At 40.0% G+C, this 16,023-nt stretch overlaps 1 protein-coding gene across 4 annotated transcripts in view; it reads right to left on the bottom strand.

Annotated features, from left to right (window-relative positions):
* Window positions 1–16,023, bottom strand: part of SGCG (sarcoglycan gamma) — a 157,455-nt gene that overhangs the window by 69,236 nt on the left and 72,196 nt on the right. For 3 of the 4 annotated variants that reach the window (XM_029602542.1, XM_029602540.1, XM_029602541.1), the window contains one exon: window positions 7,631–7,828. In XM_029602542.1, the coding sequence (XP_029458402.1) occupies window positions 7,631–7,825 (195 nt within the window). In that variant the 5' untranslated portion in view covers window positions 7,826–7,828. Of the gene's footprint in view, window positions 1–7,630; window positions 7,829–10,350; window positions 10,447–16,023 lie in introns of those variants that run through there. The other variant, XM_029602539.1, reaches the window with a different exon arrangement.

Below are 16,023 nucleotides of genomic sequence, written 5' to 3'. Positions count from 1 at the left end.
ATTTTTCAACTTTTATTTATCTTTTATGCTGTGCTCGTTCTCATATTTGTATAAGTGATATCAATACATCACACAGTGAATTACATTTTTCTATAATGATAACTGAAATTTTGGATCCAAAAGAGCTCACCCTAAGATAGATTCAGAAGACTTTACTGGTATGGCATTATGTGCATGTGTTGCCAGAGTGATAAACAGGGAGGGTAATTTCCAAAAGGACTTTTGCAGGTAAAACCTGATATGCAGATAAATCTGCGCATTTTCACGTGTAAGGTTATCCCGACTGAGCAAAAATGTTCCTGGGGGCAGAATTGGGGAGGTGTTTGGGCTCATATGCATTCTTTTGGATTTTAAAAAGAAAGCGGCCGATTTTAATTCCTACGCATGTGGGGTACATTTGTGTGCGCTACCCGGCGCGCACAAATGTACACCCGATTTTAAAATATGTGCGTGCTGCCACGCGCATGTTATAGAATCCAGGGTCAGCGCGTGCAAGGGGCTGCACACTTGTGCACGCCGAGCCCAAGGGGAGCCCCGATGGCTTTCCCTGTTCCCTCCAAGGCCGTTCCGAAATTGGAGCAGCCTTGGAGGGAACTTTTTTTTAGCTCCCCCCCACCTTTCCCTCCCTTCCCCTATCTAGCCCACCCCTCAGCCCTACCTAAATCCCCCCCCACCTTATTTCTTCGAGTTATGCCTGCCTCTGGCAGGCGTAACTTGCATGCGCCGTCCGGCTGCCGGTGCGCCAACCCCCGGCACAGGTCGCTGTGCCGGAGGACTCGGGACCGCCCCCGGACCGCCCATTTTTTAAAGCCCTGGGACATGTGCAAGCCGCCGAGCCTATGTAAAATAGGCTTGGCACGCGCAGGGGTAGATTTTCGGGGATTACGCGTGTAACCCTTTGAAAATCTTCCCCTATGGGCATAAAGTTTCATGAAAACTTTGTGTGGATGCTTTAGCAGGTGTAACGTGATGTAATAATTTTCAAAGTGGACTTATGCGCAAGAGTCTGCTCTGAAAATCACTAACTTGTGCGCACATTTGCCAACTTTTTTATGCGTGATGTAACAAAATTACCTCCAGACGGAGTAATTTTGAAACTTTTTACCTGCAAACTTTACAGCAATTTTCAAAGTGAAAGTGTGTGCATAATTTACTTTTCCTTTGAAAATTATTCCAACAAAACTACTAATATACATACTGCTAATGTGCCCTTATATTTTTTTGGGAGGAACAATCTTTTCAAGCATTTGAAAATGCAAACGTATGCACGTAAGTGCAAACTGCTCTCCAACCCTGTCCCAGGAACAACTCTGTTTACTGCAGGTAAAAAATATGGGCCTAAAAGCCCTATGCATGGTCTTTTACTCACATAGGCACTCAATATACTAAAAGCCCATGTCCACTGGTAAACCATTGTTTTAATGGCGGAAATGGCTTTGAAAATAACTTCTTTTGTGGTTAAAATAAAAAGGCGAGAGAAAATATATATATACATAATAAACAATTGTGAAATAACAGCAAGATAAATTTAAAGGGCACAGAGAGGACAATAAGGACATTTCCCGGTTCTAATGGTGGACTGTGTTATCCCTATATAGATTGTTTCTGGCCTGGTAATTGGAAACTATTTTACTGCTATAGCTGCTGTTTCTCCTATTTCCCCCAGGATTATATACAGTTCTTCCTGCTCATTTTTTGTGGGAAGTCATTCATTTTCTCTGTTAGTACTGGGAAATGTTTATCTCTTGATATCTTTGTATCTTCCCCAGTATTAGAGGAAATTAATTTCTGTTTCTATTTCTCTGGTGTTACATTTAATGCAAATGTATTTCATGTCACTGTGCTAGACTGTATTGAGTTAGCTGGTACTGAACTGCTTTGATTTACTAGCGCTTCTGTACTGTTCCATATATGTTTTCCTGTTTCTGTGTTAGTTGACTTAATGGTTGCTTACAGCTCTGTTTTATATTGTTAATAAAAATAGCGCTGTTCTATTTATTGCTCTGGCAAAGAAGAAACCTTCCTGGCTCGCTTTAGTTTTTTTTTGTCTGTTTAGAAGGCATTCTCTTATTTAAACAAACTCTATTATGCCATAACTTTATAACAACCCTGCATGCCCATTTTGACCTCTTGGAGATTCCATTGGGATGTGCAGCCCCCAAAATGTCTTTTTGGTCAGATTTTGTTTTTTGTTTTTTTTTTTGGTTTTATGCATTTTTTTCATTAAATATTTTACTTTGGTTCATTTGCCAATCTAAAACAAATATGCAATAAAGGTCCTCAAATAAAAATTAAACTGGGCCCCTCTGATTGCTACCCACCCCCGAGAAAAAGCTGCCAGAGCCAGGGAACCTCCCTGGCCTCCACTTATCCTTTCTGCAGGGATTCTGGGTTGTAAAAGGGATAAGGAGGGCTGCTCATTCCCTTCTTGCTCCACCGGCTATGGTGCCAGTCTCAGGGCTGACTGGCACCATAGTGATGCCAAAATAACGCTGCTTTCAGAGCTGGCTGGCATCTGTTTGTTGTATAGTCATACAAACAAGATCACTGCAAATGAAAGCCCCAAGGCGGATTACAATATATTTACATCAACAATTGCAATTTACATAAGTTGCAGTGCTGATCAGATTCACAGCAGGGTCAGCACTTTTGAAAAAAATGATCTTCCAAAATCAAATATTGTAAGCATTTTAATACTGTACAATCGTGTATTAAAATGCTTACAATATTTAATTTCACAGTTTGAATCCCACAAGCAGTTACCTTATATGGCTTGTTTACTGGCTACACTAAATGCTACATTTTAAGTTGAAAATGTTATTTTATAATCTTGGCTTGAAGGAAGTACCTTTATTTCTGAAGATTTAGGGACTAATTTACAGAAGTTTTTTTCCCCATAGGCAAGGAGAAGACAGATGTGCCTGTTTCACATGAAGGGTTCTCTTGCTGCCTGTTTGCGCTCCTATCTCAAAGGATTGTTTGGCAACAGATTCTGCTTTCCTGTTCATTGTGTCCCTCAAGTTTATTTATTTATTTATGTGGATTTATTACCCGCCTTTTCGAATAAGAAATTCAGCTAAGGCGGGCTATGCCATATTAAGAATGGCAGCAAACAATCAGGGATCAGTAGCAGCTTAACAAAAGAAAGTACACAGTAAGTACTGAATAAGAAATAAATCAACACTAACGACTAAACTTAAAGTAACTGCACAAAGTTGAAATCAATAGTAATGCTTATACTTAAAATACATATATTACGTCTCAGCAACACAATATGTTGTAACAGCATGTTCAAAGAATTCAAAATGGTGCCAGGCAGCTTCTTATTCTCAGTGTATTCAATGCTTGCGTGGAGATGGGTTTCTAGAGTAGAGGAAGTTATAGGTTTGATATTAAAAGAAGAGTCAAGTTTTTACTTGCTTGCTGAAGAAGGATTAGTCAAGCATTTGGTGGAGCTCTTCTGGGAGTGAGTGCTGCTCCCGAGAGAGATTGTCAGAGGGTATCTGGACTTTTGTCAATGCGGTTGCCACTCAGGCACCCAAGTAAGATTATCTTAGGGTTCTGGAGGGCACTTACAGGGACATCCTTTCTCTCAAATAAAGAGACCCGTCTCCTTTTAATTTGAGGATTCAGCAATTGGAATTGCTATTTTCTTAGTCATGCTGATTATTGCCTTGACTGTACCCATTTAGGGATAAAGGGAATAGCAGTCTTAACTGAGACAAACTAATTACTATGGGCATTTCCACTATTGCACAGACTCCACTTTGTGGATATTTTAACTAAAGGCAGTTTACTGTCACCAGAATGAAGGTGATTGGTTTTCATTTATTCCACAGAAAAAGACTCTATAGGAAGACTTTGCCTCCTTTAGGGAAAAAACCAATGTGAATTATTGAGGACATTGATCTTGCTCATCAGATGATACTTTCTTTTCTCTGAAAACTGAATGAATGCTGCCTGCCATTCACAAATCCTGCATGTCCTATAACCCTCTGAGGAGACAACCAACAGAAATGTAATACTTATTTTGCTAATCCACACTATAATCTTTAGGGGGTAGGCTTGTTTTATTAGATATATATAGAAAATTAAACTAATTTAACTAATTTATTAATTTGTTGAAGATGAAATTCATTCAAAATGAGATTACAGCATATTTGAATAGAGCATACAGAAAAGAGGTTATTTGCACCTTCCCAATAACAAGATGCAAATCAAATATGAATAGCAACAAACATCACACTACATCTTGACAGTATAAAGGTGCACCTTTAGGCCTGACTTTAAATAGATTAACAATACAAACTAAGGGGGTCATTCATCAAATCGTGTTAGGGTGTTATCACGAACATTAGGGCCCTAAAGCCCACAATAACGCATGTGATAAATATCACATCGTGAAATCTGTATGCAAATGTATTCAAGTGGGAGGAGTTTGGGTAGAATAAATGGAATGTGGGCTGTTTAACATTGTGTGCGATATAATGTAATGCACACTATCATAGGATTTACTACACCTTTTTTCTGAACGTTATGCCTGCGATAGCTGTGCATTATGGCCAAAACGGGATTTATCACGTTTTGGGAGGGGAGAGAGAGAGAGAGAGATTCTGTGGAGGCCCACTGATTTTTGAACTCTTTATACCACTGTAGCTTGATTGCTAGAGAGAACATGGAACAAATCTACTCTTCTTTCACCTTTCATCACTCCAAATCACATTAAATCTTCACTGTTGGTAACTGTGCTGTTTGTATGTATGATTGTGCATTTAAAACTACCCCCTAAACCCCCAAACCTCACCCCGAGTTAATAGTGCCCCCTCTTACAGTGGTATAAATAGTTAACTTTTTGGTGAGCCTCTACAGAGATGCACTTTCTCTATCTCATGCTCTCAGCAACCCAAAATGTGATAAAAGCCTGTCCGGGAACATCTTAGCTTACAATTTGCAATCTTTATCGCAAAAGGATGAATCTAGGCCTAAGTTCCACCTACACTGCAGCAGAAATACTAGTAACTAACTCAAGAAAATAAATTATAACAAAGTCAAAACATTTGTTTGTAGCAACATACTTAAGGCATTTGAGGTGATACTGACATTTTCATGTAGTCAATTTAGCAGCTTTGAGTTTCAGCTTTGGCATTAAGGGCCTGCTAGAACAGCCAGGTTTTTATTTGCTTCCTGAAGTGAGAATACTCAGGAGCTTTCATAAGCAGGATTAGTACTTTGTTATGACCCCATGATATTGCAGGAGGCTCAATGGGAAGCTTTGCTTAAAGGGAGTCCTGCAAAAATCTCACAATAAAAGGTTGAACAGAGTTGGGTTTACCTTCTACATTGTGGTAAGCACCAATTTCACCAAGGTGAGCCATAATAGGGAAGGAGAAAGGATCTAAGGCCTTTCCTTTATGTAAGATGGCAAACCTCTTCAAACTGAACCCTTAAGATCTTCTGATGGAGTCTTTTTTAGAAACTAGAATGATTTGAGACATTCCTCAGATAAATTAAAGAAACAAATGTCTTTCTTCTCAACATCCAGGCCTTGAGGGCTAGGCACCTGATGTTGGAATGAATTCATGAGGGTTGGGGAATTTCCCAACCAAACTGGTTCCCTGATGGAAATCTCCTGAAGGAATGTGAACTAGAATCTGTCTTAGTCAAGAAGAACTTTAGTCACAGTTAGAAGACAAGTCCTCAGTGATGGTATCCTTTGTTTCTATCTAGACAATAATGAACTTCTGCGCCTTGGGGAAGTTCCACCAATGCACTGCGAATTGACACATGTGGCATTTCTCAATGCTTAAACCTCTCCAGGAATTGGCAACTGTGTCCTTCTGGCAGATGCTATCAGAGTATCAAGCTATGGCTGGACCTCTGTTTACAAGGCTACTGATGATGTCAATGTTAATGCAGTGACACTTGCAGTTCTGCGATCCAATGCTGTGTCTGGCTCTTCTTCTCCAATTTCTCCTCAAAAATTGCTGATGCTAATATAGCATGGAAAGAATGAGGAATGGTCACATCTTTCTACATCACTTGAGGAAAATTTGTGGCTTGCATCCACAAATCTGTTTGGAGGCTATTGTAATTGAGATGGATGTGAGGGTAAGCTTCCCTTTCTACAGGAATGCTTGTGGTATTTATGACTGCAGGCAGAATCTCCCTGCTACCAGCATTGTGCACCCAAAGTGGACTGATACCAATGCTTCTTAGCCTTACCTAATGCTTTGCATTGGTACTTCTTCATGTCAGTACAGATGAAATGAGAATCCTTTGCTTTCATTGGATGGTCCATCTGCCTAGCTTCTGTGAAGCTCAATGTTGAAGGAAACCAATGTTTTCTCGATATCAATGTATCACCAGCAACTGGTGCAGCCCTTGAGCTCTTTGGTTGCTGATGTCAATGTCTCCAATGCTGATGGGCAAGATTTACTTTTCCCAATGAGCTTTTCCATGAGCTTCAGGTGGAAACAACATCCTCTAGTACTCATCTTTTTGCATGTGGAACACTCAACATTACAGCCACCCCCTAGGGAGATCTGGGATAGTCATGACAACTGTTGAAGCTATTGGCCCTTTTCTTTTTCTCAGGCATTGGATGAAGAATTAACATGGAAAAATTAAATCTCGATTTTTTTAAAAAGCTGACCGATACTGCTTGATGCACTGATACTGATGAACACAGTTGATGGTGAAAAAAAAAAAGAAAACTTAACTCAATAGAGAAAAACTTACCTAGTGAACCTAATGAAGGTGAGAAAGTGTGAACCAAGTGGTTCTGTGACGAAAACAAATGACAAGAAAATTTTTCTCATAGTGAGAGAAAACCTATAACCATTAGGCTCTGCTGAAAAACTAGAACTGAAAGGACCCCACCTGATGTCCATGATGCGGGACAGCTTGCACATGTTCAGTAGAGAATACCAAAAGTTTCTAGAAGCTTTGTAGCATTCTTCACCAGCCAGGCTCTGTTAGATGATGTCACTGACCTGAGAGGAGTACTACATTCTGCTTGTCCTTGGAGAACAAGACTTAGCACATGGATGCTACACATGTTTTGTTAATTTCCATGTTAATACCATCCTTGCGTTATTGAGGAGGGGTTTCAGCATGCAACTGATAAAATGTATTGCATTGCATATTAAGTGATGTTTTAGCATGCACGTTTAATTTTTACTGACTCACACACTAAAAACATGTTTGCATGAGTTTTATTGCATTGTCTCTTCATGTATTACTTTGGCAAAACATATACAAAATAGTTGTGCCAATGTTTCCTGAATCTAAACAGATATGCCAGCTGAAGAAAAATCAATAATATCCTTCTTGGTAGAACTGACTGAATCGATTGTAAATGTAAGGCTCTCATCATGCATTAACCCATCAGCTAAAGACAATGAATTCAGGACATAGGCATGCAAAGACCATGATGGATAGGGAGAGGTGAAAACAGCTATAGATAGAAACAATCTATCTGCATTCAAAAGACAGAAATACTAATTGAGTGAGGAAATATTCCTTATTTCATAACAAGAAACAGATATAAACGTCAATTATGATGAAGTAAAGCAAATAAAAATTAAGAGGCACTGAGAAGGAAAATAAAAAAATCAAAGAAGTCACTTACTGAAGAAAACCACATCACTTTAAGAATCCAAATTGTAAGAGCAAAATTTACTAGTAGGATGATAAGCAGAAGAAGAACAAATAGGTAAAGACAGCGTTTTCTCCAGCCATAAATGCCAATTTTGTAGATATATAGGTGCTCTGGCCTCTCTAGGCTAGTGCCTTGGGTTGATGTGGTATACTGTTCCCGGACCATCTGCTGTAAAGGAGGAAAAAAAAATCGTATTTCAAAGTTGGCTAGCAGAATTAGTAAAACTATTTTAGATAATTAATTTGGAAATTAAACATTGTAAATTCTTACCCAGTATCCAGGGCCGGCTCAAAGGTATTAGGCGCCCTAGGCAAACTTGCAATTTTGTGCCCTTTCCCTTGCACATTAAACAGTATCCCCGCTCTCACCCCACTCAGCTTCCACCTTTCACTCTCCTCTCACCCTCCACTGCACCAATGCGCCACAACCTTCACCAGTTCACCCAGACCCTCCACCATATGCTCCAGACACCTTACCCAAACACTGCAGACAAAAGAGAAATCAGATTTAATATTCATGACTTGACTGGCAAGAGTAAAAGCATTCACATGTTTGATGATATATGCACGTGTACTCTTTTTATAAAATATATAAATAAACACATACATACTTCCAAATCCCTCCCAGAACACAACTTGAAACACCCTCTTTGCGCACACATACTTTTCTGCATGGTAGCAATAGTACATGTATGCTCCCACCCTTCTGAACATTTGCTTACCACTCACAAAGGCTACTTATGCATATATATATACCGATTTTACATGCAAAAACGGCAAACTCCACGTAAAGCTTTGAAAATTACCCCCAAAGAGCTGAGTTGCAGTTCAGTGTGGCTGGATGTTTTTCAAATGTATACTAAATGTTCTTTTGCAAACAAACATATGGAAAGCATTTTCACTTTTGTAAGCATGAGGCCTTGTAAAAAAAAATATAAGAAGGACAATGGACTCATTTCGGTATTACTACTTTTGATGGGTCATAAGAACTATCCTATTGTGGAAGACTTCAATGTACAGTGTTTGTAGCCCACTCGTCCTGTGAACAGATGTTACAGCTACTAGAAAGAAGACCTTCCAGAAAAAGTGCTTCAGAGATGCTGAATCTACAGCAGAGGTCCCAAATTTTTTAAATGAAGGGCTACGTGCAACATTTCAAATCACAGAGAGGGCAAGGGTGAGGAGTGGGGCTCCCTTTAAAGCAGGGAATTCTTGGCTTTTCTTTACCTGCTATCTCTTAAATATCTCCTATTCTCTCCATTCATATTATCAATCAGCACCCTTCTGAACTATGATTCCGACATTTCAAACCCAAGTTTCACCTTATCCCTTTATTCGACTGCAGAGAAATTTCCACACCAGCTCACTTGTCTCCAAAACGCCGCGGCTTCTCTGCAGTTGAATAAAGGGATAAGGTGAAACTCGGGTTTGAAATGTCGGAATCATAGAAGAAGAACTAGGCGAAACCGCGGAGCAATTGAACAAAAACAGAACGGTAATGGAACCCTATAAGAATAACGTAGTATAAGGCTTCCTGGGGTATTTATTGGTATAAAGCAAGTATATTGGTTCAGAAGGGTGCCGATTGATAATATGAGAGAATAGGAGATATTTAAGAGATAGCACGTAAAGAAAAGCCAAGAATAATATAGATGTTCCCTGTAATGGTAATGAAGAAATAACAGTTTAATAGTGATCTCCTGAGGAAACCATTCGTGGTGAAACGAGAGTCTCTCGTCAATGTTAGGCAATTATGTGAAATAACTGGATAATGGGACTGATTACATGTATGTAATATGAAATGTATGTATTTTAATGTGTAAGGGATAGGTGCAATATTGTATTATGTGGATTTATTTATTTATTTTATTTATTAAGGCTTTTATATACCGAATTTCTTGATACAAATCAAATCAATTCGGTTTACAATGAACTAAGTAGAATATGGATATGGATGAATGTGGAAATATGGATGAATGTGGAAATGAATATGGAATGAATATGGAAATATGGATGAATGTGGTATGAGTGAATGATGTTAGAGGGTTTTATGTGAATGTTAAATTAATTGAATAATAAAATGAAATATTGTGTTTAAATAGATTCAGGTATCTATGTATACTTATTCATGACAGAATAATACCTGTAGACTACCCAATTGTTGTAAGTTATATCTGACCATCATGATGGTATTATGCAATATGATGCAATATTACATCATTCTAGGCTTATTTACAGTCCTTCTGGATAAATTTACATGACTAAACATAGAAAGTGAACTATATTAAATATCTTCAAAATGAGAGCTAATAAAAACTTTTCATGGTCATATTCGTGTTCAGCACATCAAGATACTACAGAGTAGGACCTTTTTAGGTCAGTAACACTTTCATTGTTGCCCAGTGAATTAGCTGTTTCCTAAGCTGTGTTTTAGCACAAAAATCGGGTGTTAAGAGAAGTTCAGTTCTTTGTTTCTGTATTTTGTTTGTCTGGATTATTATTTATCTTTACTATGTACTCCCGCTTAGCATGATTTTCCAAATATGCAGAATGTAAGAATTATAAATAAATAAGAAACATTTTTCCTGCATCATTTATTTATTTATTTAACATTTTTCTATACCGACCTTCATGGTTAAATACCATATCAGGACGGTTTATCATGTCTAAAACAGTTTCTTTGAATAGTACCTTTTGAAGAACTACCAAATTGGACTTCTGGGTATTGATAATGAAGCCCAAAGCTTCCAGTGTCTGAATAGTGCACTGCAGAGTAGAATGCGCTTTCTGGCAAGACAGATGAAGGAAAACAGATAAAACAGATAAAGGAAAATATATGCTGGTTTCTTGTGAAGATGAATGGCTATTCCTGCAAGCAGTGACGGATTTAGGATTTTGTGGTCCCTAGGTACAATTGGTCCTGCCACTCACCTCCTCCCCTTGTCCAATAATGTTGGACCACAAGTAACAAAAGGTCTACGGCAAGCCCCACAGTTTACTGTAAGAGCTCAGGTTAGATTCTGTAGCAAAAATTAGAAACAATTCTAAAGTATATTAGCATACATTTCCATCTTTTATTTTACATTATTCAAATAAGAACTTTTCCAAACTTGCTTGTGTCTGTATTTTTTCATTTTATTGGGTAAATAAAATGGATCTCAAGCATGGGTATTTGGCGAAGGCAGGCATAAGGGGAGAGAGTGAGAGACCAGAGAAAAGGTAGGCTATGGAGAGACAGAACCAAGGATGGCGAAGATGGAAGAAGGGGAAGATCAGGAATCTGTAATAGGGGAAGAGGGAGGTTCTGGGATTGAAGAAGAGTAGGAGGGGGTTGGGGCATGGGTTCAAGATTCTGGAGGAAAGAATCTGAGATCAAAATGAGAGAGTATCTGAACTGTGGTGGGGGCGGGTGGGGGAGGCGTCCATACCATACTCCAGGTTCTCTTCTCCCCCCTTGCATTCCACTTTCCAGTCTCCCACCTAATCTGGCATATACACACACAATCACTAGAAAACAGGTGACAATAAAGGGATACTGAGAAATATACTTTCCCACATACCACTGCACATTTTTTTATGCCATCATAATAGATACTACCTTCATTGTCTTATAAATAATCATATGGCAACATTTTGAACTTTTTTTTTTTTGGAACATTTTTTTTATTGCATTTCAAAACTTATCTTTGCTCGAAGAATACACATCCCATCCCGACAGGGTCCACGTTTCGAAACAAATGTTTCTGCAACAAGGGGTAGTCTCATTAATGTGAGCTATTATCTTTCAGTTACATTCCATGATGGCGTTAGCGAGAAATGGCACCAGTTTTAACCGGCCGTCATGGAGTGTAACTGAAAGATATGGCTCACATTAAAGAGACTACCCCCTGATGCAGAAACATTTGTTTCGAAACGTGTATCGTTGTGGGATGGGATGTGTATTTTTTGAGCAAAGATAAGTTTTGAAATGCAAAAAAAATTCCAAAAAAAAAAAGTTCAAAATTTAGCCTTATGATTATTTATAAGACAATGAAGGTCTTAGTACCGGTAGTGTCTATTAATGATGGCATATACACACATATTACCATTCCCTTCTCTCTCACACATAAACACTGCCCCATCCCCCCGTTCTCCCTGACAAACAAATGCACCCCCCCCCCCCCCGCAGCTGATCTCTTCTCATTCCCCAATGATCCTCCACTGAGCCCCTCCTAACCTCCCCAAAATGATTCCCTTTTACTCTGTCTGCTCCAGGCTCCCCCCACTCCCATTCCTGAATGACAGAAGGAAAGAGGATAGATTAGGGAGCAGAGTAACTCTTACTTCTGCTGTGTCCACTCCCCTCTTGTTCCTTGAACGCTGCCTGAGAGAGGACACTAAATTTTGCCAGCGTCTGGTTTCCGAACTCGTGGCTGTCAGCAGGCTCGAGAACCGATGCCGGCAAAATTGAGCGTCGGCTGTCAAACCCGCTGACAGCCGCCACTCCTGTCCGAAAAGAGGTGCTAGGGACGCGCTAGTGTCCCTAGCGCCTCTTTTTACCGTCGGCCCTAATTTTAATAAATTTAAATACTGTATCGCGCGCACAGGAGAGTGGCCTGTGCGCTCGCCCGCAATTTTACTGTATCAGCCCGTAAGACTGGAGCTTTCCCAGAGACTGCCACTACATTTCAACTAATACAGCCATCATTGATTAATGTTTAAGGGGGTATACACTTCTTGGACTGAGGACTATGAGAGGAACAGTAGGACACATCCTGATACACTGGTGTGAGAATTACCCTTAGAGTTTTGGGTAAACAAAGTTTTCCAGAGTGCAGTCTAAGCAGGCAAATCAACAGACTGCTATGGATAATTCAAGTTGATCACTGTCATGGCTGACTCTGCAGGTTGCTAGATATAATGGCAAGTAAAGTGGACCATTTCGTGACCGTTATGCTTATTGTCTTGTGCTGGTAATAATTATTTTCCCTTCTTTTGCTGCATCATCGCTGTATGCATCGTTTTACTTACCTGTTAATAGTAAAAGAATTGAATGTTTACAGTAGAGTGGTGATTTTCTGCACTGTACCCTGTTCCCAGGGGTGGGGTGGGAACCACAGGGACCCACAAAAGAGAGGATTGGGGCATTTGGAATATCTATCCCAGAGGCGCTAACGTAACCCGCAACCCCCCACTCTGACACTCATACCCACGGGTGCAGGTGGGGGTTATTCTTCTTTTGCAGCCCCCTCTCCCTTGGCAGCATAATACTTGAGGGGCGCTACACATTTATGAAGCCAAGCAGAAGTCTTAGCAGCGTTGAGGCCTGGGGGGAAATGAAGCATAGTCAGCAGCAATGGAAGCCCAGCACGAGGCACTAGCAGCGGGGGAGGTAATTGGACAACAATAGGGGCAAGTGTGGAGGGAAGAAGGGAGGCATCAACAGCGGTGCTGGCAAGGGGGGGCATTGGGGCCAAAAGTTAAAACTGCCAAAGGCAGCCAGAAACCTTGCACCGGCCCTGACTGTGGCCTCATATCTGATGACAGATTCATTTTCCACTATATTACATCCACCAAAGAGCTCCTCCAGAGAGATTTAGGGCTTTATTCAAAAAGAACTTTTCCCTTTTCAGTGCCTTCGAAAAAAAAAAATATCGAAAAAGGCCCTTAATTGGATGAAAGCTATGTACCACATAAGGCTTTTCTTTTCCCAGCTCTGAATTTACTCCTGGGGGTTATTTCATTGTGTTCAACAGCGCATACAGTTTTACAAATGTGATTAAATTATGTCGTGCCCAGCTGCTGAATAACACAACTTGTTAAGGAACCTCTTTGCAAGACTCCTGTAGAGCAACCCTGTGTCTGTAGCAAGAGAGACTCTCACTAGAGACCTCCAACTCAGTTTTTTTCCCAGTTCTTCAGCTCTGCATCAAAGAGTCTGACCTCGCAATTAAACAGAAATGTAGTCACTTGCCCAACTTTAAGCAAAATTATAAATCCATATTCTCACAGTATATTTATGTGTAACTCAAGATGGCATATTTACATAAAAACATGAATATTTGACATTTATTCCCTTTAAAGATAAATTATTGAACACTGCAGTAACTTGTTTTGTGACCGATGGTTTTCAAAGGTACAATTCATTATTTTAGCTGACATGTTTACCGGTTCTAATGAATTTACAGTACTGTTGGCAACCAAACATTTTTTATTTTTCTAAGCTCTTTAGTTTGCTTTCAGTGTATATAAAATAAGGAGAAAAAGTATGAACAGACAGATTATAGTATTAAACCATCCTGTGCCCAGAAATTACTTTGGTGCCGTAAGTACTGAATATAGGAGAACATTCTTAGAGGTTGATATCCAGAGATATTTATCTGGATAACTTGAGTTATTTGAATAAATGCCAATATCTGAATATCAGTGGCACTTATTTTTATTTGTATTTATTTACAAAAATTTCTATACCACAGTGCAGCGACTCTAGTGTTCGCAGTGGTGTACAATATCAGTTTATACAATGTCACAAAGAAACAATCATAAAACATCAATAATAAAATAAAAGATACATTCTCTAACAACTACATAAAAATATTCTTAAAAAAGAAAGTTTTCAAACAATTCCTAAAATATTTATAATCAGACATTAAGGGCCGGATTTTAAAAGCCCCATGCGTGCCGAACCTATTTTATAAAGGCCTGGCGACATGTGTAAAGCCCCGGGACGCATCTAAATCCCGGGGCTTTACAAAAGGGGTGGTCCAGGGCAGGGCCAGAGGCCTTCCGGCACAGCGGCCATTTACTGCTGTGCCAGGGGTTCTCGTGCCAGCTGGTTGCTGGTGCGTACAAACTGCGCCTGCCCCAAGGCAGGCGCAGATGGTAAATTAAAATTTTGGGGGGGTTTAGGATAGGGCTAGGGGAGGGGATAGGTTAGGGGAAGGGGTGGAAAGGTTAATTTAGGGGTAAGGGAACGGGGTAAGGCTGCGGGCGTCGGCACGTGCAAGATGCCCTAGTGTGCACCCCCTTGCGTGTGCAGGCTCCCGATTTTATAACATGCGTGCACTTGTTATAAAATCAGGCATACATGTGTGTGCGCTGGGTAGCGCGCGCACATGTACACCCGCCCGTAGGTTTGAAAATCTACCCCTAAATGAATTTACTGAATGGAGCTTATTCCATAAAATCGGAGCAATTTGTAAAAACACATGCTTTGATGTAACCTTTAAGCAAGTAAGTACCTAGAGGAAGAACTAGATGGCTGGGAGAACGAGAGAGATGTGGAACAACAGTGGATGAAACTAAAAGGAGCAATTACCAAGGCAACTAATCTTCCCTAACACCTCCCCCTCCCCCTTCCAGCCCCTGCCCTGACACCACTCCTCCCCCTTGCTCACCTCCCCATTCTCTTCATTCCATAGGACTTATTATGTTTATAATCGCCGAGGATAAATCTATGTTGCTGTCTCACTACTCTACTGTTCTTCGTTGATTATTTTATCACTCTCCAGTTGTTATCTTTTAAAATCTTTCCTGTCTTCCATCTTCCAGGTTTTTCGCTCCCTGTTTAATGTAACTTTACCTTCGTCTTAAATTGTTAATTTAGTTTCCCCCCTGTTCCATTGTAAACCGGTACGATAAGACCTTCGTCTTGAGTATCGGTATAGTAAAAGAATTTAAATAAATAAATAAATAAATAAAATAAATATGTTAGAAAAGTAAAGAAAAGCAAAAGAAAAATGAAAGCTATCTGGTTCTCAAAGGAGGTAGCTGACAAAATAAAGGCTAAAAGAACAGCGTTCAAGGAATAAAGGATCCCAAAGGGAGGAGCACAAAGAAAAATATCTGATAGAACTGAGGGAGACAAAGAAAGTAATCAAGAAGGCAAAAAGTCAAGCGGAAGAAAGGATTGCCAAAGAGGTAACGCGAGGTGACAAAACATTTTTCAGATACATCAGAGAAAGGAGGAAAGTCCAAAGTGGTATAGTGAAATTGAAAGGTGGAAAAGATCAATGTGGAGAGAGACGAAGAAATGGCAGAAATATTAAACAAATACTTCAGTTTGGTGGTCACTAAAGAGGATCCTGGAGAAGGACCGTCACTAGTTAACAAGAGACTGGAGGGGAGTGGAGTAGTTGTAACTCCATTTACAGTAGAGAATGTATGGGAAGAGCTGGGGAAACTGAAAGTGGAAAAAGCCATGGGGCCGGATGACGTTCCATCTCAGGATACTGAAAGAGCTCAGAGATGTGCTGGCGGCTCCGCTGAGTGACCTGTTCAATAGATCCCTGGAAATGGGAGCGGTGCCGAGTGATTGGAGAAGAGCGGTGGTGGTCCCGCTTCACAAGAGTGGGAGCAGAGAGGAGGCTGGTAACTACAGACCGG

The sequence above is a fragment of the Rhinatrema bivittatum genome, chromosome 5, assembly GCF_901001135.1.
Source record: "Rhinatrema bivittatum chromosome 5, aRhiBiv1.1, whole genome shotgun sequence".
NCBI classification, from domain to species: Eukaryota; Metazoa; Chordata; class Amphibia; order Gymnophiona; family Rhinatrematidae; genus Rhinatrema; species Rhinatrema bivittatum.
Note: the sequence above shows the minus strand (reverse complement) of the source record. Positions and strands in the feature narration are given on the sequence as shown.